The sequence below is a fragment of the Babylonia areolata genome, chromosome 5 (assembly GCF_041734735.1).
Source record: "Babylonia areolata isolate BAREFJ2019XMU chromosome 5, ASM4173473v1, whole genome shotgun sequence".
In the NCBI taxonomy this organism is placed as follows: domain Eukaryota; kingdom Metazoa; phylum Mollusca; class Gastropoda; order Neogastropoda; family Buccinidae; genus Babylonia; species Babylonia areolata.
Genome location: NC_134880.1, coordinates 30,539,285 through 30,564,048, shown reverse-complemented (window position 1 = coordinate 30,564,048; position 24,764 = coordinate 30,539,285). Strand labels below are relative to the sequence as shown.

The following is a 24,764-nucleotide window of genomic DNA, read 5'->3' as shown; positions in this document are numbered from 1 at the left end:
CTTCACTCCCCCCCCCTCTCTATCCACCTCAACTCTCCCGTCACCCCTCCTCCACTCACCCCCTCTCTATCCACCTCAACTCCCCCAACACCCCTCCTTCACTCCCCCCCTCTCTATCCACCTCAACTCCCCCAACACCTCTCCTTCACTCACCCCCTCTCTATCCACCTCAACTCCCCCAACACCTCTCCTTCACTCACCCCCTCTCTATCCACTTCAACTCCCCCGTCACCCCTCCTTCACTCACCCCCTCTCTATCCACTTCAACTCCCCCAACACCTCTCCTTCACTCACCCCCTCTCTATCCACCTCAACTGCGCCTGCCCCACCACCTTCTCCTCACTGCACCTCCCCTACCCACTCTCCCCGTGAAAAATAAACTCACTCTGCTATTCCTTTTATTTTCCCCCCGATACCCGAGAGAGACATCAAATATGTTCAGTATGCCAAACGTTTCCATATTTTGTTTTGACAACCAGAAACGAAGGTGAATAAGAAAAAAAAAAATAAAAAAAATAAAAAAGCCAACTAAATATATATATATATATATATATATATATATATATATATATATATATATATATATATATATATATATATATATATATATATATATATGTGTGTGTGTGTGTGTGTGTGTGTGTGTGTGTGATGTTTTTGAGAGCGTTTCTATCTCTGCATCTGTTTGTGTCTCTGTGTCTGAAATTCTGTCTGTCTATCTATCTGACACTCTATCTATCTATCAATATATATATATATATTATGTATTTATTTCAACTTTAGCCTTTCTAGTGATCTATTGACTGACTGACGTTATGTTGTTTTCTGTTTGCTTGTTGTTTTGTTGTTGTTGTTTAACTTACTGTACACAAAATTGTGATCAGCAAAGTGCAGTGCTTTGTCTTTTGGAACGAAAACAAAGAAAGACACATGTCTACAGTGACACTGACACAAATAGTACATGATGTAATTATGTGTTGTCTGATTCGTCAAACAAATACAGTGTGAAAGATGCCACAATAGCACAAGTCATTGTCTCCAGCAACACCACAGTTTCAATGTGTGTGTGTGGTGATGTCCTAGAGGTAACGCATCCGCCTAGGAAGCGAGAGAATCTGAGCGCGCTGGTTCGAATCACGGCTCAGTCGCCAATATTTTCTGCTCCTCCACTAGACCTTGAGTGGTGATCTGGAAGCTGGTCATTCGGATGAGACGATAAACCGCGGTTCCGTGTACAGCATGCACTTAGCGCACGTAAAAGAACCCACGGCAACAAAAGGGACGTCCCTGGCAAAATTCTGTAGAAAAATCCACTTCGATAGAAAACAAAAAAAAACTGCACGCAGGAAGAAATACAAAAAAATGGTTGGCGCTCTCTGTGTAGCAAAGCGCTCTCCACAGGGAGGGCAGCCCGAATTTCACACAGAGAAATCTGTTATGACAAAAAATACAAATACATATACAAATACAATATTTTTCTGTTTCAGTTTGAAGGAGGTGTCAAAGCGTTGTAGCCTGATCCCTATACGCTACGCCACATATAAGAGGGGGTTTTTTGGTTGCTTTTGCTTTTTTTTCTTTCAAGAGCAGATGTCTTATCTTCACATAAAACCAGCACGCTGGGAGCCTTGGGAGCCTTTCCCAGGTTTGTGTAAAAGATAGAATGGAAAAAAAAGGAGAAAAGACAAAAATAAAATGAAAGATACGTAGAGGGTAAATGTAGAAAGCAACACCACGACCATCACCATCGTCACTCATTTCCTGCACGAGCCGCACAGCCTTCAGATGACGACGTTGAAGGTCAGGGAAACTATGTACATCAGCTGATTGTATTGTGCACACAGCACAGGGTATCAAGGGTATCACTTTAACACTTTGGTAAACCCAGACACTGCAGCGCAGAATGGAGCACGAATTAACACGTGGATGGCTCAGGGAAAGATGAGAATGGTTACTTTTTTCGTCTATTTTTTTTCTTGACAGGAAAAAAATATTGGTAAAATGGGAAAATGAACAAGGTATTTTTTGTTTTGTTTTTTGTTGTTGTTTTTCAGCATTGTTCTAATTTTAGAAACAGGAAACATTCTAGGCGTCAGATGATTAGTGCAGTCATTCATACACATGATTACAAAGGGCCTATTTTTATATCTGCAGAACCTTTTTGACATCTCGGATACATATTAACACGTTCAACATAGCAGAATCACTAAATGAGAGGACAACACGTGAGAATAATAATACTTTTAAGAAATTAGAGAAAAAAAAAAGAGAAGAAAGTGCAGGCGAAGAACACACACACACACACACACACACACACACACACACACACACACACACACACACACAGGGAGGAGGGGTAGGGGGGATGGGGGGAGGGGGACTCGAACTCGAATCTTTTATTGAGGGTAAAAGGGTAAGTTACAAGCTTCTTTACAAAATGCCCTCACAATAACAAAATACTACTACTACTATTACTACTACCGATGATACTAGTGTGTGTGTGTGTGTGTGTGTGTGTGTGCGTGCGCGTGCGCGTCTATTTGTATATGTGTGTGGTTGTGCATGCCCATGTGTGCATATGTGTAGAGGGTAGCTGCTACGTACATATGTATGTTAAAATGTATGTATGCAGTGTGTATGTGTGTGTGTGTGTGTATGTGTGTGTGTGTGTGTGCGCGCGCGTGCGCGCGTGTATGTGTGTGTGTGTGTTTGTCACATTTTCGTATGTATATATAACTTTGATGTAATGTGTTATGTAAACAAAATTGTTTTTATTTTTATCATTATTATTTTTATTCGTTTAAAAAAAAAGGAAACAAAACAAAAGAAGCAGATGGAAGAAGAACAAGAATAAAAGAGGAGAGAAGGAGGGAAAAGACAAAAACAACATAAGAATAAAAGGAAAAGAAAGGAAGAATGAATGAAAAAAAAACACACCATCAACTTGATGAAATCATAATTCTAACTTAGGAGACTGAGAAACAAATCAAGTGATAATTTCAACAGCAACAATTAGACAAACATTATATATCTGTTTATAAAACAGTTGTCAGCTTGCAATATTGTCTTTATAAAGCAATAACGATTTGAAAGGAAAATTATGTACATATATATCTAAACCTCAATTAAGTAGAAAAGGGTGTCGGTTGAAAGAGAGAGAGAGAGAGAGAGAACGTGAGTTTAGACAAAACGGAAAGTGCACACGGAGGCGGAGGACGCCACAAATCACATTAACAAAAACTTGATGTAAACAAAAACAACAGCAACAACAAGAAAGCATGTGATGAAGCGCGGGATGAAGGGCCATCATCATCTTTCACAATTTCTTCGGACTTTTGTGTAGATGAAATAAGTAGATGGCGAGGTACCCCACAATATCATTTAAACAACATATCCAGATAGGCCTATTTGTAATTTGTAAGTTTGAGGATTTCACACATGTTGCTTTTCTTTTAAATGTTTCTTGTGTGGTCTACATATTTCGTCAAGGTGAATTAGATCTACAGAAAGCGATGAAATCTAACTAAAAATTGAGTGTCTTCAGGGTGCTTGTCTTGGCTTTCAAAGGATTTCGATGAACAAGGAAAAAGCTAACACTTCTTTTCTTGATATTGTTACCTTTCCACAGTCATGTTGCTTGTGCCTTTCAGGACAATTATGAATCATGACTTCGATGACAAATTTCATTGTTTTTGTGTTCGTATTTCTATAAGTGTCGAAAACAGTAGTTGAACCATTATCAACAGAAACATCTTAATTCAATTTAATTATCTGCTTTTTGTTTAGCTCTAAAAACAATTAATACTGTATTTTGCCAAATATTCTGCATACATTAGTAGAATATTTAACATAACCAAAAGCTTTAAATATTAATGACGTGATATTCCATGTTTTGCTTTTCTACGTACTTCCTGGAACAAATGCGGGTGTGATATTGCAGTTGGTTGTTCTTTATGAAATTGAATTAATGTTACCGACATCATTAATGGTGATTTCCGACTCATTTCGTGATGAAGGGTTATATATATGCCAAATGCTGAACTGAGATCTCTTGCATGAAGGAATGGTGAAAGTGAAAGTCTGTCATTTATCATCGCTGTCTCTGCCTCACCAAACGTTTGCCCACCACCGGTAATGCTCAGATAACTTTGCTCATTGAATGTAATAGATAAAACATATGTGTGTGTGTGTGTGTGTGTGTGTGTGTGTGTGTGTGTGTGGTGTGTGTGTGTGTATCTTGAGAGAGAGAGAGAGAGAGAGAGAGAGAGAGAGACAGCAAGTTACACACACACACACACACACACACACACACACACATACACACACACACACACACACACATATATATATATATATATATATATATATATATATATATATGTGTGTGTGTGTGTGTCTGTGTGTGTGTGTGTGTGTGTGTGTGTGTGTGAGGGATGGAGACAGGCAGACAGACAGACAGACATCCAAAACAGAGACACAAAGAGAGACAGAGACAGACAAATGAGAGGAGAGACCGAGTTAGACGTCACACAGTGACCAGATGCCCAACCACACATCAAAGATTTGTCTTTACGTATTTTAATGGCAGAAAAATAAAAACTCTTAAGAATAATAAATCGTTAAATATTCTTCTCAGCACACGTATCTGTTTTATTTAATCATGACTATGAAAAGTAACTGACCCACATTGCATATTCCGAGGGGTCGATAAATAAACACTGTCTTCGTGTTCCATCCACAAACAGAAACGACCTCAGTGGCAGAGCCATGGGCTTATCAACGCCACACGAGACACGAACAAACTGACAACGATACAAATCAAAAAATCATACCCGACTATTGCGGTGGTGCAAAGAACATTCGAAGAAAGAGAAAACAAAAATAATCTCGTCAGACGAACGACAGCTGGACTCGATTATATAAAAAATAATAAAAAATAAAAATAAAAAGACCTCGGAACTTGTTCACACGAGGCTCTCGTGTCGACTCGAAACACAGTATGGCATAAAAATGAACTGAAGGTAAAAACCTAAAAACACCGCTGTGAGATTCCCACTGGCTGGGGTTGGAGAAGAACGCTGCTACTTTGGCATCTATCCTACGCCAAATTCTAACCTGTCGCCAATCAATAATAAACAGATATATAAACAATTGTTTTGGGGGAAACTGCTGATTGTCTCCAATGGATTTCCCCATGAAATATTAAAAATTGGAACTAAATACATATGGTAATAATAATAACAATAACAGAAATGAACAGATATGTAAAAAATAAAAATCTTCCGTTTTCGTTGCAGTGTGTATTCACTGTAGAAAAATCTGGGAGAATAACACAAATTGAAATGAAAATTTAAAATGTTTACAATCACCATATGAAATAAAAATGACACAACTTAAAAAAAAGAAATAAAACCAAAAACAAAAAGTGAATTTCCACTTTTTATAATCATTTTCAACAATCTTCTTTTTAAGAATGCCATATCTGCATCTTTCCATAGAAAATAACTCTCTTTGTATACAATCTCTTTTTGTAAGAATTCAAAAAGCTAAGCTTTTGAAGAAAATGAAGTAAAACGTCTTAAACATTGGAGAAGAAAAACAACAGCACACCAAGCTGATAAAGGAAGGGTAGGGAAGGTTCCCAAGGTGTCAAGCGAATTCATTCATTTTGTAAACCATACTGCGGATCGAATCTCATCAACACAAAAAGTACATTTCATTGTGTTTACACAAAGTAGTTCATTTGAGTGCAGTACATTGTATTAATTTATCTCTTCACACTTCCATTTCAATCAAAGCTACAGAGCAAAAGAGAGAGAGAGAGAGAGAGAGAGAGAGAGAGACATACAGAGACAAACAGACAGACAGAGACAGACAGACAGATAGACAAAGATACAGAATCATACATTCTTCGTCTCTGGAACCGAGACGCAAATTGATCGCAATCATTATAAAACTTTTCACACTATCTCTCGAAATTACGTTAAAAAAATTCATTCTCCATGTTGATGTCACCCCATTGTTTTGCCAATAATCCTCCATCCACCACCTTGAACATGAACACTGCCGTTTTGTGAACCTCTCCTTTTCAATGTCATCATCGGCAGTTTATGAACATCACTCAGTTAAGGTCATGCAGCTCGTGAACATCACGTGTTCAACGTCACCAATCACCGATCAAGGGAAATCAATCAACTGTCCATCACAAAGTACAGTCATACACCGTGACAAACATACACAGCTCTGACAACTCAGTCAACACTTCAAACCAACGGTAAGTAAATTTGCATAAGTCGCATTGTGACAACTAACATCACGACAGAGCAACAGCACATAGGTATCTTATTGAACAAATCATATAGATTTAGATATAATATATATTATATACCTTTTTGCTGCTGAAACCCATAATTTGTTGAACATAGTTACTCTTTGACAAAAATCAAATGTCATAAATAATTTCATGGCAAAGATAATTCCTCTTTTTCTGAACACATTAGCTTCTCTTCTGCACACAACATTACTGTACTCTTTACAATGAACCAATATAAAATAATAAAATAATTTCTTTTTTTTTAATTTATCAGTATAATACTTCTTTTTTGCGCATATACATTGCAGTTTTGTCACACAGATATTATAATAATTTAACAAAGTCAATATAATAATTTCTTTGGGGATAGGTTTCTAAGTAGGTTGGACCCAAATCACAAGCTGGTGAAGCAGAGGCTTAAGAGATGATCAAGTCGGCGAACGCTCCTGATGGCAGAACAGGAACAGTCTACAGCTGGGCTGGACTTCATGCCCCTGACATCTGATACTCCAAGTGAAAGACAATCTGAGCTTCGCCATGTTGTGAGTGGAGGGCGACCTGGTGGGTGTTTACTTTGGAGCGCCGTGGTCAGAGCCAGAGCTGAAGCCTTGTGCGGGGGAAGGGGATCACAAGCTTGTGGTTCGGGTCAAGACGGGGCAGCTACACAGGCAGAACAAGGAAGAGACTGAAATGTACACTAGAAGAAAAAGAGTTTTGTTGTGATAGCTGTAATTCCCACAGATCCGAACGCCGAAAAGTGACGGTCAGGCCATCACTGACAGGAGCTGTGGGTATTCAGGAAAGGGGGGGGGGGGAAGCAACAAAGTTTAACGATTATGCGTAATTATAGTTTGGAACGCAATATATCCGACATGAAAACAAACTAGTGATGAATTGACAGAATATGGTATAGGTGCACAATGTAGAAAAAGACGAAAAGAACAAAAGAGGACGGCAATTAGGATTGCTACAAACGCCATGCTGTAACCCAGATGTAAGTGCAGGTGGGGGGTAAGGGCAGGTTATGAGTGGGGCTTTAAATACCAATGTGGCAGAAGTATATGTTGATACATCAAGATTTTATACAAACATATCGTTGCAAACTGTACACAAATACACATTCTAGTAGAAAACGCGATCCCGTTAAAAGTTTCTAGGTCAAGGGAAAGTGGTGTTCATGTGGTGGCCAGAACGAGGCTTGGGATCTGTCCAATGCCTCCACACGGGGTGGCGTGCCATGTGGTCACGTGACAACAGAAGTCGCCCACACCTGGCCAGATATATAACCCCCTGAACAGCCCCCTCCGCCATGTCCACATCGCAGGGTGTCTCCCTGAACGACAGTCTACCAGGAGGAAGTCAATGAACCGCCAGCCTGCCAAACAGAGGTGGGAAGGAAGTCCCAAACAGAGCATCGAGCAGTACAGTATCACGGGTCCCAGTCTTCACAGACGCAAACAGAACAATCAACCGGCATATAATAAAAACAAAAGGTGAACAGAGGAGTGGGCTGTCAGGTCCATAGTGCCGTGGACATCAAGAGGATCACGACACATCCCGGGCAGCACGTGCCCACCGACACCTGGCCACACAGTCCTAGCACTTCACTTCCTCGGTCGTATGAACAGCCTCTGGCTGCAGTCCTCAGCTTCTGGTGCCAACTACCTAAGCAAATCAAAACTCAAACAAATAAAGGGAAAAGTGTTTTCAAAAGATCGTCAGCTATTGAAAAATTTTATGTGGTAGGCAGAGAGAGATCAATAGAATTTGCTCTCACATGAGCGAGAAGAACGACAGTCACAGCCATTAAACAAACTGCTGGGGGTTTCCTCTTGTTTTTGTTTCTTCCTGTTGACAGCGGACATAAGACTGTGCAGATAATTGTGGAGAAGAAATGAAGGCTGGGAGCGGCCGGGTGGGCGTGGGTGTCTCCCCTGAACACATCAATCACACGACAGGGGATGGAACGGCCAGGACCTGTCCAAACTGACAGTCTGAAAGTAGGCGATCAAGAGAAGATTCGATACAGAGTAAAAGAACAGCCAGCTAAGCATTTTATTTCTTTATTTCAGCATTGAGGTATCTATTGACTTTATTCATTTATTACTTTTTAATGGGGGTAGGGGGGAGGCATTTTAGCTATTCATTAAATCATTCATTTACTTTATTCATTTATTACAGTTTTCCTTAGGGTTGAGGCGGAGAGAAAGAGGGTGGAGAGGGTGGGAGGCAGTGAAGGGGGTATGCTTTCCTTTCAAAACCGGAAATGACAACAGATGTACTGAAACATCCACTTTCCCATAACTCATAGCGGGGAAACTGCACGAGATCAACTGAAGTCAACAGAGACTGTCCAGGAAATTACACTAAGAACCATTCTGTAAGTTTATGAGTGTCAGAAACAACAGGAACCTTAAAACATATCCAAGGGGGAAATCAAAATAAGCCACATACGAGTAAGTTTTTTCTTAGTGAGAGAATCAAAATTATGCATCCGCCATTGACCAAAGACATGCTCGTCTAAAGGATCGTGACGACAGCACAAGACACGTCATCAACAGATACATGATTCAACACAGGACTGACACCAAGTCAGTGGAGGCACGCCTCTTCACAATAACGCACTGACAGAATTACACAATATACGAAAAAAGATATGTTATTAAGTACATAACCGTGTCAACATTAAACACGCCGAGCGGCTAAAACGTAGAGAAAAAACGAAATGAAACACATAGTAAAAAGCTACTGGAACTATTTCAGAAGCCCCCCATCTTCCCCCTGCAGAGCCAGTGACCACACACAGTGACCACACACAGAATGGGCCAAAAGGCAGGTGGAAAGGAGGAGCATGTTCCTGTCCTGGCTTGTTCCCAGCTGCCCATGTTAAGCAGTTCTGGTGCTGTCACCTTCCGTGATTCGCGGGACATGCTCATTAGGAATAAACTATGCATTCCCCCAGAGAGCTTTGACTTTATGCACGAAAGAGCTTTTGAACGGTCACCGAAAGCAAGCCAAAATGAAAACGTGTCCCTTCTTTCCCCCTGGTTTGTGCTTGTCCACAACGAACAGAAACACACCACCATGTACGGCCTCACAGATAAGATACAGCGAAAAGAACGAACACAAAATACACTTTCAAGACTAGAAATCATGTACACATAAATCTCATTATGCGTGCTGGAGCTTTTCTTGAATACTGCAGTCAAAGATAACCCCAACAAAACCACATTCATATCATACAGTATTCACACAACAGAACATTGTATTACCAGGCATGGGGTCCAACTTGAGAATGTCTTCTCTTCCCGCCCCATCTTACCCATTTCATTCATGACGATGCGAAGCACAAAACAAAATTAAAACGTTTTATGTTCATTAAAAAAATATCACCCACGTAATTTGATTCTGTTCTCTTTTTATGAAATGCTGATCAATAATTATGCAAAACATCGCCCCCCATGCCTGAACATTTATTTGCACTGAATATCTGCCATTTATACATCAAGTTCTCTTGCAGTTTTAGGGGTGGGGTGGGTTGTTTTTTTTGTTATTTCTTCGTGGTAATCAAACAAAATATCAATACAACAAAGAAAAAAAATCATTTGCTCTGCTCATTTGGATATACATGTAATATTCCATCCTCAGGCCGTCAAGGCTGTTGTCTGTCTCGTCATAACTCCATAACAGTTCAGGACATTTTCCAACTGTGTCCACAGAATGAAGTTACAAACGTAACCATAATCACCCAAACAACTGCGGATGCAAACAAGAGAAACAGATTTTAAATGTATTTAAACCATCACATAATGAGTAACCGTTTACAAAGGCATACGTGGAATATCAAGAAAAACAAGCAAACGAGAGAGGGAGAGAGAGGGGGAGTTTGACTTATGGGTGGTTACCAGAGTAAAATGGTTTGGTGATAAAAATCTAATCGGCTGAATATGGCTTTTTTTTTTAATCAAAATTATATTATTGCTGAATAGAACTTCTATGTTGTACTTTGCTAATACTTTTTCTTTAAATATTGGTACTTGTATTCTGAATAAAATAACGAATTTATATCACAAAAATAAAAATGAACACAGAAAACCTACAGGCTAAATTGCATCATATTATAGTGTGTTCTCTTTAAATAAATATTCATTGCCCCGATCATTCAGTATCCCTGCTTAATCCAGTGCATCGACATAGCATTTAGCGATTTTCACAGAATATCAAATGGAATGTTTGAAATAAAGATATATCTAAATTATCTATATAAATTCCAGTTGTCAATCGCCAGATTGTTTATTTTACAGTGTTCTAGCAGTTACAAAAAAAGAATTTGGACAAAATCTGTCCAGAATTCAAATTCAGATCAGCTTTTGAAATAAACGTTCCTCAAGCTCCCCTTTAATAATGGAAATTATATTTTCATTCTCCTAAAGTTGTCCCATAACTCTTTCCGTTGCTAATCAGTTTTCTCACTTCGGAGTTTATAAGAAAGTTGCGAGCTCGATCCATCACAGCATTTCAAGTAATAAAACAAAATGAAACAGAGGGATGACAGACTCTCAAACACATGCACACATAAGACCTGAACACTTGTGCAATGGCAAACATGCTTGCAAACATTTCTCTTTCACACACACACACACACACACACACACACACACACACACACAAACACACTAAAAAAACATAAAATAAAACATGCGCGCACACATTCGTGTGTTTATCATGAGAGATAACTGTGATATCTACTCTTCTTGCAACATTTCATGATACTATTATACATTTTATCTAAGTGCTTAACCTATTGACTGATGAATCTTGCTCAAATAAAAGAGGAGTAATTCATTCCGACATAGACAATGCCCGTGTCAAGAACATACATCACTTACATTATCAGCTGCTGAGTAATGTGATCGATACTGAATGGGAAAGAACACAAGTTACAGTGTGCTAACTGTCTCTGTTTTGAGTTGTGAGTTCTAACTCATGCACAATAACACTGAAATGATGACACGGGCCGGCCTGTATCACAACACTTTCCAACATCTGTAAACATGTTGAAGGTACAGTAAAATAAACCTATACTTATTAACAACATTTAATTGTTGATAAGACTTTTTCTGTAACATGTCATTGAAAAATACATAAAATATTGTCACGGCTGTTTTCTTCGTTTCTTTAGTGTGCAGTTTGACACTGTGGTCTTTGGGAGCTTTTCAAATCTTAAAATAAAAATTGTACTTTTCCAGTGTACACAATTTGCACACAATCAAACTGTAGAGAAAAGCATCAAAGGGAAGTGTAAAAACAAACTTTTTCTTCAATCTGGCAATCATTATTTCCTATGAATCAGCCAAACAGGCACCTGACACAACTGGTTTTATACCACGGTTCGTTTAACTAAAGTTATCACAACTTAAAATTCAACCATGACTTAATCTGAGCTGCTACAGCTCAAAATGCAACAATCAAGGAATTCTGCAATATTCAGTTAAGTGCAGTGTTGCTGAACCACCTGATTTTTTTCGCAGTTTTTGTTTCTAAGCGCAAGTCGTATCTAGAAAAAAAAGTCACAAGTCTCTACTGATCTGCTTATTTATATATTTCTTCATATATAACCATAACAGTTCCCCACCCCCCTTTTTTTTATACACAACAACCCATATTTTAGCTGTGCAGTTTAATATAAACATGTAGAAATATCAAACATAACATAGAAAGTTAATATTACAGACATTTATAAAGTGATTTTTTTTCATGTCATCAGTAAAGCTTTGAACACACTAGTTTCAATGTTCCATGATACATATGGTACATAGTAATCACTGTTTGCATATATGGAATAAACGGTAACTCCTTGTGAAAAGAAGACTTTCTAATAGTAAATAATACATTCTATAAATTGTTACTTTTGGATCAGGTATTGCTCAAAACATTCACTCCTTCAATCCTTGAAGCAGTCAGTACTGAACTGTTCATGAGTGTTTCAAAAATTATATTGAGTTGAGTATGGTCCCTTCAATATTCGACAAAGTGTCAGGGTCACCTGACATCGTGCAAAACGCCAAAAAGGCTTTACGAGACAAGGGGAAAAAGATTTCGCCTTCAAAATTAATTCCGAAAACAGTCTCTTTGATCGGCGTCCAGAGAGCCTATAGGCCACCTGACAGTAGATGAGCAGAGGAATGTCGTACAGGTCCACCGCCAATTCTGCTGAGCAATTCTTGAACTAGACGCTCCTGTTCTTTATAACTACACGTGCTTTCGTGTAGTGTCGTGCGTGGTGCAGTTTAATTGAGAAATGTATTGATTCATATGATCCTTTTTTCTGATATTGTGATTCATCATTTTTCTGTCTCTCCAAGCAAAAAAATCAGACATTTTTCTTTCAGAGAAATCATCACCACAACTTTACAGGTCTACGGGTTTGCTGTTCGTTTGGAAGAAGTCGACAAACAGGCATCAAACAGGCATTCAGTTATACTTGACGTTCCGGATTTCTTTCTTCATAAACACCTCACAATTCCGTGGGCTATGCTTTTGATTTTACTTAAACAGTCTGGGAAATAAAATAATGGTTCCACAAACCGCAAGAGTTGGGTTTCAATAAAAAGAACACAAGACACAAACACAGCTTTCATACAACTTCAATGGGCTAGGCTAGGGACCACACTGGTCCAACAGATGCCTACGAAGAAGCAATACAGAAACGTTTTCCAGCATGGTTGGAGTGGAGATTGACACGGACTGGAAGACAGGGTGCTGGTTTCTCTTGCTAGTTCGAAATAAAAAGGAAGCACAGTCAACTGGGAACTCGGTCGCTTCCCATTCACCCTGCCTTCTGTCGTCCACCTGTCAGGGTGACAGTGAGAGGGAGGAGGAGGCCAGAGGGCGTGGAAGAAAGAAGATCAAGATCAAAGCAAACATGTTAATGAAACTGATGGCTTGGGTGCAGGTTTGGTGGGGGTGGGGGTGTATGGTTGGGTCCTATGAGAGCACCCGGATGTGGACATGGCTGCATAGAGTGGTTTACGATGACTTGTCTTTCTCCTCCTCGTCCTCCTGCTGCTCCTTGTGCGCTCTTTCCTCCTTCTCCTCCTCTTCCTTCTCCTCCTTGGCTTCCTTTTCTGCTTCTTGGCTGTCAGCGCCATTCTCTGGATGTCCGTTCTCCACCGCCTTGGGCGCGGGCAGGCTGTCTAGACGAAAGTTGAACAGATCGTTGAAGGCATCGTTCAGCTCCATCACCAGGCTGTCCACTTCTGGCTGTGGCTTGGCGCTGGCGGGTTCCGGGAAGGCGTGTCCGTTGGGGAGGGAGGTCCAAGGGTCGGCAGGCACGGAGGGCAGGGGGCCCGCCAGCATGGAGCCCGAGAAGGCTGACGTCAGGGACACGGAGGTGTCGGCCTGGAAGGAAGTGGTGGTGGCCAGGCCTGTTGGGCCGAAGCTCATGGCCGTGGTGAAGGGGGAAAAGGTGGAATCCAGACTGGAACCTTCCAGATCAGCCAGGCCTGACGCCACGGGACCCATGTTGTTGAAAGCAGGCAACAGACCTCCCGAGGAGCTCATCATATCGGGGTAGTAATCTTCACCAGCCACCCTTCCAAAGCCACGGGAGGTGGCGAAGAGGTTGTTGCCTCGGTACATGTTCCACTCTTCCCCGAGCCCATCACTGCCACGCCGGCCCGAGCCTGGAGCCATGTTGAACGGAAGGTGGGAATTGCTGGTACCATTCAGCACGCTGCCGGTAAACGATGCAGCGCTAAAACTGGTACCGCTGTAACCAGCGCCATTGTAACTGGCACCACCGTTGTAACTGGCACCGTTCATCCGTCTTGAATACATGTCAGTGTTCATTCCACCGTTGATGCCTTGGCCAACCCCGCTGTTGTCCCGGCTGGAGAAGCTGGCTGCAGCGTTGATGGCGGCGGGCAGGGGGCCGTTCATGGCCTGGCTGAACACGCCGTTCCTGTCGCTGACGCCGCTGCTCCATCCGTTCATCACTCCACTACTGGCCGAGCTGCTGAAGCCACGGGGCTTGTCGGGGACGCCGTTCCTCCTGTCGCCATAGTAAGAGGTCACTGAGGTGCTCCTCAGATCATGGCCACTCCATCTTTCCGGGGATCTATTGGAGGTGCTGAATCTGGAATTCACGTTACTACCCAGTGCCAGACTGCTGTTGCTGCTGCCGCTGCTGAACACGTTGCTGTTTAGACCTGGGCCAAACCCGCTGAATCCTGAGGTCTTGTTGCTGCCAAAAACATTGCCCATGTCTGAGTTGATGCCATTGCTGACACGGCCGTTGGTCCTAGAGTGGGGGTTGTTTGAGGGAGCAGCGCCACTACCGCCTCGGTTGTGAAGAAAGTTCATGGGGCCGTCATAGCGTCTGTCTGGCGGCACACTGCTGTCGCCCTGGTCGTTGCCAAAGCCGTTCAGCATGGGCGTGGCGGCGCTGGTGTGGGACGTCCGACTGCTGAAGCCGTTGTGGGCGCCGTAGCCGTTCTCGGGGTGAGCAGCAAAGCCACCGCTACTGCCCGGCCCGTTGACGGCGCTGCCCATAGACGGCAGCTGGTCCGTGTTGCCTGCGGCGAAGCCATTGGTGGGGTGAGGGGCTGCCTGCTGGGCTCCTGCACACGCTATGTGGGCGTCTGGCGAGGGTGGCTTGCTGCCCTGGATCATCCGCGGAGATCGGCGATTGGAGTCCGGTTTCTGGTTGTTGTTATTGTCACTGCCTTCTTTGGGGACGATGCGGGCTCTGATGTGGTCGATGATCATGCGCTCCGCCTTCTTCACCTCATGGGGCTGGCCCCGAATGGAGAAGACGGACACCTGGTTCTCGTTTTCGTTCCTGTTGGGCGTCACGATGTAGGCGCCGCTCTCCTCCTGGATCTTCTTCACTGTCACGCCCCGCGTGCCGACCACCAGGCCCACCAGGTTGGTGTTGATGGGCACCTTGATGTGCACTTCGTTGGGGTTGTTGGGCCGGGGCCGCCTCGAGTCCCGGATGCCCGTGAAGTGGTCCGCCATCTGACGGATCTCCTCGGCGGCAGCCTCCACCTTGTCCTTCACCCCCGTCACGGTGAAGATGGGCGGCTCCAGGCGGGTGGGCGTGCGGATGTATGTCTGGGTGCGGGCCCTCAGCTCCTTGATCTTGCAGCCTGAAACACAGCACAAACCCACGTCAGACAGCGGGAACATTCAGACAGTTTGGCTTTCTAACTTCCTCATGAGAACCTGTTACTGCTATTACTACAACTGCTACTTCTGCGACTACTACGACTGCGACTACTACTACTGCTAAGAAGAAGATGATGTTCATGATGGTGATGATGCTGATGAACAACAAAAATGACAACAACAGGTAGAGTTTAGTTTAATGATTTCTTAGCTTGCGCCCTTAAGGTCAAATTGTTCAATGCAAGGTAGGGTCTTGGTATTGTGAAGGTTTGTAGTTCGAAAAGGTGAAGTCCTGGGCAAGAAGATGAAAAAACTTAACTGAAATATCGTTTAGTCTTTTGAACTGACAAATTATCTCTCGCTCTCCCTCTCTCTCCACTCTAACTCCATTACTAAACGAATAAACCATTCCTAATCAGGATGTTTAAGGAAATGCAGATTGCTTTACTAATTGTAAGAAGACAGTGTTATTACCCATGGTTTCTTGTTCTATACCTATTACATATTTCATTTCCGACTTGTCATCTAACGTGTTTTAGCCGTCATCAGCTTAACAGCTGCCGGCTAAATCCACTCACTCACTGGAAGAGGGGGAGGTCCATCCTGATCCTCTCAGACGTTTCAAGCCTCAGACGTGGAAGCGAACGTTTTGTCAGGAATGACCTATCTAAAACCATATGGCTTTCACCACTCCGCTTTCGTTGCTTTCGGGTTGTCTTTGTGCGAATCAGATGCGCAACCCCAGTTCCCTTCAATTCAGTTTGGTTTAATCCTTGAAAAATAAAAAGCCCACAGAACAAGAGTATCCAGCATGGAGAGAACATAAATCAAGAACACTTGTCAACGTGGACTCCGCTCCCAGCTGCACAGCCCTAAGCCTGTCGTCCTGGCAGACTGCGGTCCAGACTGCCGGGTGGTCACTTGTCAATAATGGCCGCAGCGCTAGAGGAGTGGACAAGGAAATTGCTCTTGTCGCACGGCCCTCCATCTGTTTCCTTTCTGTAACTGGCGTCTCACTGGGCCTGGCGTTAAGCAGTCCGAGGGGTCTTCCTGAGTGTGGATAATAACTGTCGTCAGCCTCAAAGACTCAACGAGCCCCTCTCCAAGAGTGGACATTCACTGTCGTCAGCAAGTGTCCCAGCCTGTCTCCAGCTCAAGTAATTCAGTCAACAATGTTGGGTAAATGTAGATTCAAACAAATCACAAACCACTCTCCGAGGAATGCGTCCCCTCCCAAGCACACACCCATGTAGTTCCATTGCTAGATTGCTGACTTGTCCGTTAAGCATTCGCAGTTCGACCCTGAGGTACGTAAGATAATCCAACAGTCACTACCGCTGTGTAATGGTCAACAGTGAAAACAATTACACATTCGCTGCTGTTATCAATATCAGTCATACAACCTTGGACAGTGTGGTCACAAAACCTTGACGTACCAATGTACCATACTGTCAACCACACCACCGCTAAGGGCCTGTGTGTGGAATCTCGTTAAATGTCCACGACAATAACCAATGCCACTTTTTTCATCATCATGACTTCTCAAACAAGCAGTTTGCGTTCGTGTGAATTCAAAGTATTTGCATCCAGAAGTGAAAGAAACAGTCGAGTAATAAATAGACCCGTGAGAAAATCCATTTCTAGTGTACTTAAAGCAAACAACATCCCCAGTCAAGCAGTATTTAACAACTCATTGTTACTGAAACTTACAGCATCGCCAGTTTAAATTTGTTTCATGAACGTTTATTCATTTTACGTTTCGGGCCGCCATATTTCAGACACTGTTTCAAACTCCAGCAGTTTTGACAAAACTACAGTGTAGATTTCTGTCAGCTGTCAGACAATTAACGCTACACTCTGCCTCATTCTGATTGAAAAAATAAGAGTTAACTCTCGTCGCCTTATGTGCTTGATGGAATAGCTCTGGTGTTGAATGTTTGCCTACGTATGAGTTAGTGATTTCGTACTTGTAAGTGTGACAGTATTTTTACCGATGGAACGTTAGTCATTTTGATGTCTTTTCTTATGATTATTTCCTCTGCAAGAATGTTCACATCTACTTCTTTACCTGCCTCTATTGTGGTTGGTGATGCCACAGTTCAGTTTTCTAATTCAGCAAGGAACCTTGGAGTCATTCTTAACTCAAACCTCAGCATGCATGCTCAGGTAGTAAATCTGATGCGCGTTGTCAATTGTGAACTTCGTCGCATCAACTCTATCCGTCAGTATCTTTCTGCTGAAACTACTAAAACTCTTCTTATTACTGCTTTTGTGCTATCATGAATCGACTACTGTAATTCTCTTCTCATTGGCTGTCCACATAACATTCTTCAGCGAATTCAAAAACTTCAAAACAATGCTGCCCGTCTGACTCTCAGAGTCCCACGATCACATTTCTCCTCACCTCCGCACTCTACACTGGTTCCCCATTGAAGCAAGAATTAAAAACAAAGTTGTGTGTCTTTGCTGTTCTGCTTTCCACTCCGCAGGACCTACATATCTTTCTGACCTTATCAGTGTTTACACTCCCGCAAGAAATCTCCGCTCTTCCTCAGACTGTTACCTTTTGAAACTTCCTTGTGTCAATACAAGAACCTATAGTGAACGTTCTTTCTTCTTTGCTGCTCCTCATATCTGGAACAACCTTCCTCATCATATCCGTGCATCTGATTCTGATTGCTTTTCGCTCATCACTAAAAACTCATCTTTTAAAAACCTATCTATAAAATACTCTCAGCTTCCTTGTTCTCCCAACACTACCCATGTCAGCTCACTTTGTATGCATGAAGAGTGGGAAAGGGAGAGAGAGAGAGAGACAGTGTGTGTGTGTTGGAGGGGGGGGGGTTGAGAAAGAATGGTCATGAATGATTTATGTACCTTGTAATATTTTTCTTTCATGTAAAGCGCCCTGAGCTCTTAAAGAGAGAGGGCGATATATAAATGTACATTATTATTATTATTATCATTATATTATTTTATTAGTAGCAGTATTATCATAATTGTTATTATCATTATTCAGACATTCCACTGACAGTGCTAGAACCGCTGACAAATGACCACCCTCTGTTGTTTAAAAACGATGAAGACAGAGCGCGACGGGTTCCAGACGAGGCTGAAAACCTGGCGTCAACACGGACCGACTAAATATCATTACCAGGCAGTGCATTGGACTGTCTCACACCGCCGTGAAGTTCGATGAGATCAAACCGTAAATTATTGAGAGCTTCTTCGCTCGGCAGAGCTGGATATGTATTCACACATCTGGCAAGTGAAATCACCTGAAACTCCAATTTTTACGTATACCCCCTACCCCCCCCCCCCCTCCCCCCACAGAACAACTCGCTACACGCTAGCAGACGACAGACTGGGGGGCGCATGGTGTGAAAAGGCAAAGGGAAGCAATCTACACAGCAAGGACCATAACCCGATTAGCTGGACAGTTAGCTCGACAAAAATCAATAGGTCCTGGAAAACGTGGAGCCACTTGTGTCCTATTTTCCCTGGACTTCACTCCACTCAGTGACTCGGCTCGCTTTCCACAGTACTGCCGCTGTCTTGGGTGGCGTCGTCGTTTAGTCGTCTGCCCGTCGCCATCCCCCTCCCCAGCCACCTTCCTCCCTCCCTCTCTCCCTCCCCATCTACGACATCGTCACATCGCCGTCTGCCTGACGCTCTGCTGGCTTCTGTCCTTATCGGTGAGGGCACACTGACTGCCATCGATATCGACCTGTCTCTGTGTCTGTCTGTCTGTTCATCTCCTGTCCGTCTGTCCGTTCCTCTCTCTCACTCTGAGCGCGTGAATGAATGCGTCAAAAACTATGCGGGTGTGCATTCATACCCCCCCCCCCTCTCTCTCTCTCTCTCTCTCTCTCTCTCTCTCTATATATATATATATATATATAGAGAGAGAGAGAGAGAGAGAGAGAGAGACATAGATACATAGATGGTGTGTGTGTGTGTGTGTGTGTGTGTGTGTGTGTGTGTGTGTGTGTGTGTCCGTGCGCGTAGTTGTCTATGTTTGAGTTAGCGACTCGGGCGAGTGAGAGAGAGAGAGAGAGAGAGAGAGAGAGAGAGAGAGAGAGAGAGTGTGTGTTCCATCGTGATCGAGTTCGTGCGCATCCGTAAGTATGTGTGAGAGTGTGTGTGTGTGTGTGTACATAAAACGTCAGCAGGTTTTCTAAATATTGAAGCCTCTGGCTTTCCTCCGGGGACTTTAATATATCTCATCCCTCCAGAAGAGAAGCACAGCAAGGGGCTGACTGACCCATGGGCCAAAGGGCAGAGGTAGCAACATCCAACAGTACGGAAAGGGATGAGGGAGGGTGGGCCCTTGGAGGCTGCCACAGCCAGTGCCACAATCAAGCGGAATCGATGAGAAACGACTCGCCCTGTCCTCTTTGCTATCTCTCTGCTATCTCTCTGTGTGTTTGTGTGTGTGTGTGTGTGTGTGTGTGTGTGTGTGTGTGTGTGTGTGTGTGTGTGTGTGTGACCCAAACCGACAGTTTGTTTTATTCCCGTGTGGCGCTCTATCCACAAAACGGAAGAGCAGCAAAGCAGAAGGCAACGATTTCCGTGTTGCTACATTAAGATGTCACGTTGCTTGGAATAAAGCTATATAGATCGAAGGAGGGCGGGTGCAGAGCAAGTGAGCGAATTAAAAAAAAAAAAAAACGGAAGGAGGGGCGACTACAGAGTGAAAGGAGGGAAAGGATTTAGACATGGGGAGTGGGAGGGAGACAGACAGACAGAGAGAGAGAGAGAGAGAAGTTATGTGTGTCTGTGTGTGTGTGCGTGTGTGTGTGTGTGTGTGTGTGTGTGTGTGTGTGTGTGTGTGTGTGTGTGTGCGTGTGTGTGTGTGTGTGTGTGTGTGTGTGTGTGTGTGTACAGAAACTGAATATAGTAACTATCACACGCTTTCCAAGATCTGACAAGCAGACAGCAGCAGTGAGGACTGGTGACATGACAGGCCACTGTAACGGAACTGTCCCTGCAGACAGGTGATTCATCACCACGTCGTCCTCTGCTGCCCGCGACACCACACAATATCACCAGATCGAGAAAAAAATCGATCATCAGTTCCATCTTCCCGCATCCTTAAAATCTTCTGTAAGCACACAGAGTGCTAATCGGATGAAGAAGCGTGGTGTATGCGGGGCCTTAATCGTCTTTACACAACACACGTCCTGTCCCCCTCCCCTCCCCCCCCCAACCCCCCAGCCACTGCCAATCGATGCCGTTCCCGCTAATTACCATTACCGCCACTGCCCACACAAATGCCACCAGCGCAGAACTACAGGGGCTTGGAGACATTAGTCAACCATTTGGAGAAGCTGTTAGAGCTGCGAGCCGTTCCCTACCTAATCCGATTTACTGTTTGCAACTGGCTGTTCGTAAAACATGGATCATCGCCTTTTCTGTGTGGGGGCTGGCTGGGGTTTGTTGTATACATAATGAATACATCTACACACCGCCTGCTTACTGGGAGTGTCACGCCACATTAGGTCCACTACAATGATCATGTCCTGCTTACTGGGAGTGTCACCCCCCATGAGGTCCACTACAATGATCATGTCCTGCTTACTGGGAGTGTCACCCCCCATGAGGTCCACTACAATGATCATGTCCTGCTTACTGGGAGTGTCACGCCCCATGAGGTCCACTACAATGATCATGTCCTGCTTACTGGGAGAGGTCCACTACAATGATGATGTCCTGCTTACTGGGAGTGTCACGCCACATGAGGTCCACTACAATGATCATGTCCTGGATGGAACCCATCAGTCAGTACAATGACTGCGTGCAGCCGCAACCCCACGACATGATCAACAAACAAGTATACAACCGGGTGGAAGAAAAAGGGCCACCCCAATACTTCTTCCCACACGAATGCGTGGCCATACAAAATGTACCGTCGTTTCTGGGATACCACCAACGTTTCTGCTATTCCATGGACTGCAAATTACGTCCCCCTTCTTGCCAGAGAACCACCACATCCCGGGCTGTTTCCCTGACAACTTGGGTGGCTACAGTCCCATCATAAGATGTTTCCAGGTTCCCAAAGCCAGGCGTCATTCTCCTAAAACACTGACGCCACTCCACAACCCAGAACAATAAACAATCCTCACTTTCGTTTACAGGATGGCTGTCTGCAAGCACTACTAGCCACTCACCAGAACCAAGGCAACCAGGAATAACTGCACATCTAATGATTGTCAATCAAGCCAACCAGGAATAACTACACATATAATCCATTAAAACATCTACCTCAAAGAACCATCATGAAGACATGAACCGAGAACCACTAGGAAGGCCAGTGTGCAAGGATCAAGGCATTCAAACCTGATCACCACCAATCCAGTCTATGTCGGACTTGTTCATACAGACAACACTACACACATTTCAAGAACTGTAATCAGCATTGTCCATCAGTATCATCCATCAGCAGCTGTGTTAGTATAAAGTCTATCTCTGGCTTCCTTGCACATAAACACAATTCTGATTTTAAAAGAAATTAACAACAAAACAAACAAACAAAACCCAGTAAACTAATATTGTTTACAAACTACGTCAGTGTGTCGGTCTGCCTCGTGTTGTGGGAAACAGCACAAAGGAATGACATTACCCAAGCTGGTACAAAGCAATGTGAACAATTTACCAATGCAGAGCAATGTGAACTTCTATATAGGCACAATGATCGTGGTCTTTGTGATGGTGGCTTAAGACCCCTCCCTCGTGTCAGCAAACTGTAGCCCGAGCACACAGAGTGGGGGGCCCTTCAACACTGTACACATGGTCCTTGGTGAGTGAGGCCACAGCTGATGGCAATCACACACCACTTCAACTTCAAGAGGACAACACACACAAGGCGGAAGTCATGGCGGTGTCATTTGTTTACGCAATACAACAACGAATATACATATGATAATTGAGTGTGTGTATGTGTGTGTGTGTGTGTGTGTGTGTGTGTGTGTGTGTGTGTGTGTGTGTGTGTGTGCATGTGGTGTGCGCGCATGTATGCTTGCACGCGTGCGAGCGTGCGTGCGTGCGTGTGATCATATGACCCCATCATATTAATGAAGAGGAGAAAGTGACACTCGCACACCGTCATCAAACACACACACAATGCAAAGACACGCTCCGCCAGCCACTCATTTGCAATGACACTATCTCTGCCTCTGTGTGTGTGTGTGTGTGTGTGTGTGTGTGTGTGTGTGTGTGTGTGTGTGTGTGTTCGTGTGCCACTACCCCTCTCCATTCCCTAAACCCCACTTTTCAATTCCATCCCATCCTCTCACACTGCTCTCCATCCTAGCAAACGTTGCTGGATTCCCTTGAATATCAGATCAAGTGTGTGGTGTGAGTGAGTGAGTGAGTGTGTGTGTGTGTGTGTGTGTGTGTGTGTGTGTGTGTGTATGCGCGCGCGCGCGTACGTGTGTGTGTTCGTGCATGCGTGCATGTGTGCGTGAGTGTGTGTGTGTGTGTGTGATGAATCACTGCAGGTACTTCAAAGAGATAGTGAGGATGAGCGGAGCACAGCTTAGCACGCACGCACACACACACACACACACACACACACACACACACACACACACACAGGAACAAGGAACAAACAAAGGTTTTGAAGAGCATGTGTGTTTGGGTGCTGATGTCAGGAGAACACACTTTGTAGCGTGAATCCGGCAATGTCAGCTCCATGCATCACCTCCCTCCCTCCCAGTGCTCGGAATGTCGGCGTGCCCAGAAAATGGCTTCAGCATGTTGTCTTCTGACACATGGATGTTCGCCTGTCTGGATGCCGTGATAACTACCCATGGTCCTCTCCTCCAGACGATGTATGAGTACGGCACACACACACACACACACACACACGTCACAGTGTATGGAGACAATCATAACTGTCCATTTTTTTTGAGAAAATCAAAATCAAAGCAAGACATGAAATATGTACTGAAGCTGAAACCCACTTTCTTCGTTTTTTATTTGTCCATGAAGCTCTCCAAGATGATTTAATTCTTAACAAAATATCATCGTCAACCGTCAATATTCATTTGAATTTTACTCTTCAGGCTAATATATCAATTTCGAATGAGCATTTGAGCAAAAAGGCTGCGGTATGTGTGCATAGAGCACTACCCTAACCCTTACAAAGCTATGTTGATAAAATTAAGCAAAAATGGCAGGTTATCTGAGAGGAAGAAATTGTCACCCCTATAGTATTGGGCCAGAGGCCTCAGCAATTTAATAATTCTGAATCTTATCACAGTCTATGATAAGCAGCCCCACTTCCCCCTCCCAGTCCCCCCCTCCTCCCTCCCCCGCCCCGCATGTCCCCACCCAGTTCACTTCAGTTACTCGAGGAGGCGTCACTGCGCTCACCCCTCACCCAAAGAAAACAACCTAAACATCACTCCTCCACCCAGCAAACAACCTAAACATCACTCCTCCACCCAACAAACAATGACACCGGGTTGAAGCAGGAGGAACACGGAAGGGGGGGCGGGCGTGGGGGAGGGGGGAGGTAGCGGTGGTTGGGGTGGGCGGATTGCCGTGGGGATGGAGGGTGAGTGGGAGGGGGGGGGAGAGGGGATATCAAGTCGAAAACCAAAAACCCTCGTCAAATGAAATAGGGCCCCCGAAAAAAAAAAATCCCTAATGAACACATCCAACTTGAAGTTTCCTGAAAATATTTCTTTAAAAGCGTATCTGTGTTGAATCATTAATGGATGTTTCATGCTCCACAAACTCGGAGGTGACGGGCAAAGACGACACAGACTGAGAAGCACGTTGTTGTCAGACACTGGGCAGGCGGAGAGACGCGACTGGTATGACTGTGAAGCCAGAGCCATAGAGGTCAACAGTCATGGCAGGTTGATCAGCCAGACAGACTGACACACAGAGAGGCAGACATGGCAAGTATACAGACATACTGACAAACAGACTGGCATGACACACAGACAGACACAACAGACAGACTGGCATGCTGACAAACTGACACACAGACAGCAGACAGACAGGCATGCAGACAGTGGCAGACAGGGAAAGGGAGGGGGGGAGGGCGAGAGGGGGTTGTGGTGGGGGGTGGGGGTGGAGAAAGATGGGTAGAAGGCAGGGCGGCAGCAGACTGACGACAAGTCTCAGACTGACTGCCTGCACACTGTGATCAGTCACCCCCTGCCGCTGTCTGATACCACAGTGTGCAGTGAGTGCCCTGCAACACCATGGCACTCACTGAGGCTCCTCGCTGCAGGCAGCACAGCCCCCTCCCCCTCCCCCACCCTTC

General features: G+C 44.1%; 1 protein-coding gene across 1 annotated transcript in view; it reads right to left on the bottom strand.

Moving 5' to 3' along the window:
- Positions 1-4,562: 4,562 nt before the first annotated feature.
- LOC143282021 (uncharacterized) overlaps positions 4,563-24,764 on the bottom strand; it is an 86,384-nt gene continuing 66,182 nt past the window's right edge. The window contains exon 2 of the mRNA XM_076587441.1: positions 4,563-15,465. Coding sequence (XP_076443556.1) covers positions 13,343-15,465 — 2,123 coding nt within the window. The 3' untranslated portion in view covers positions 4,563-13,342. The remainder of the gene's footprint in view (positions 15,466-24,764) is intronic.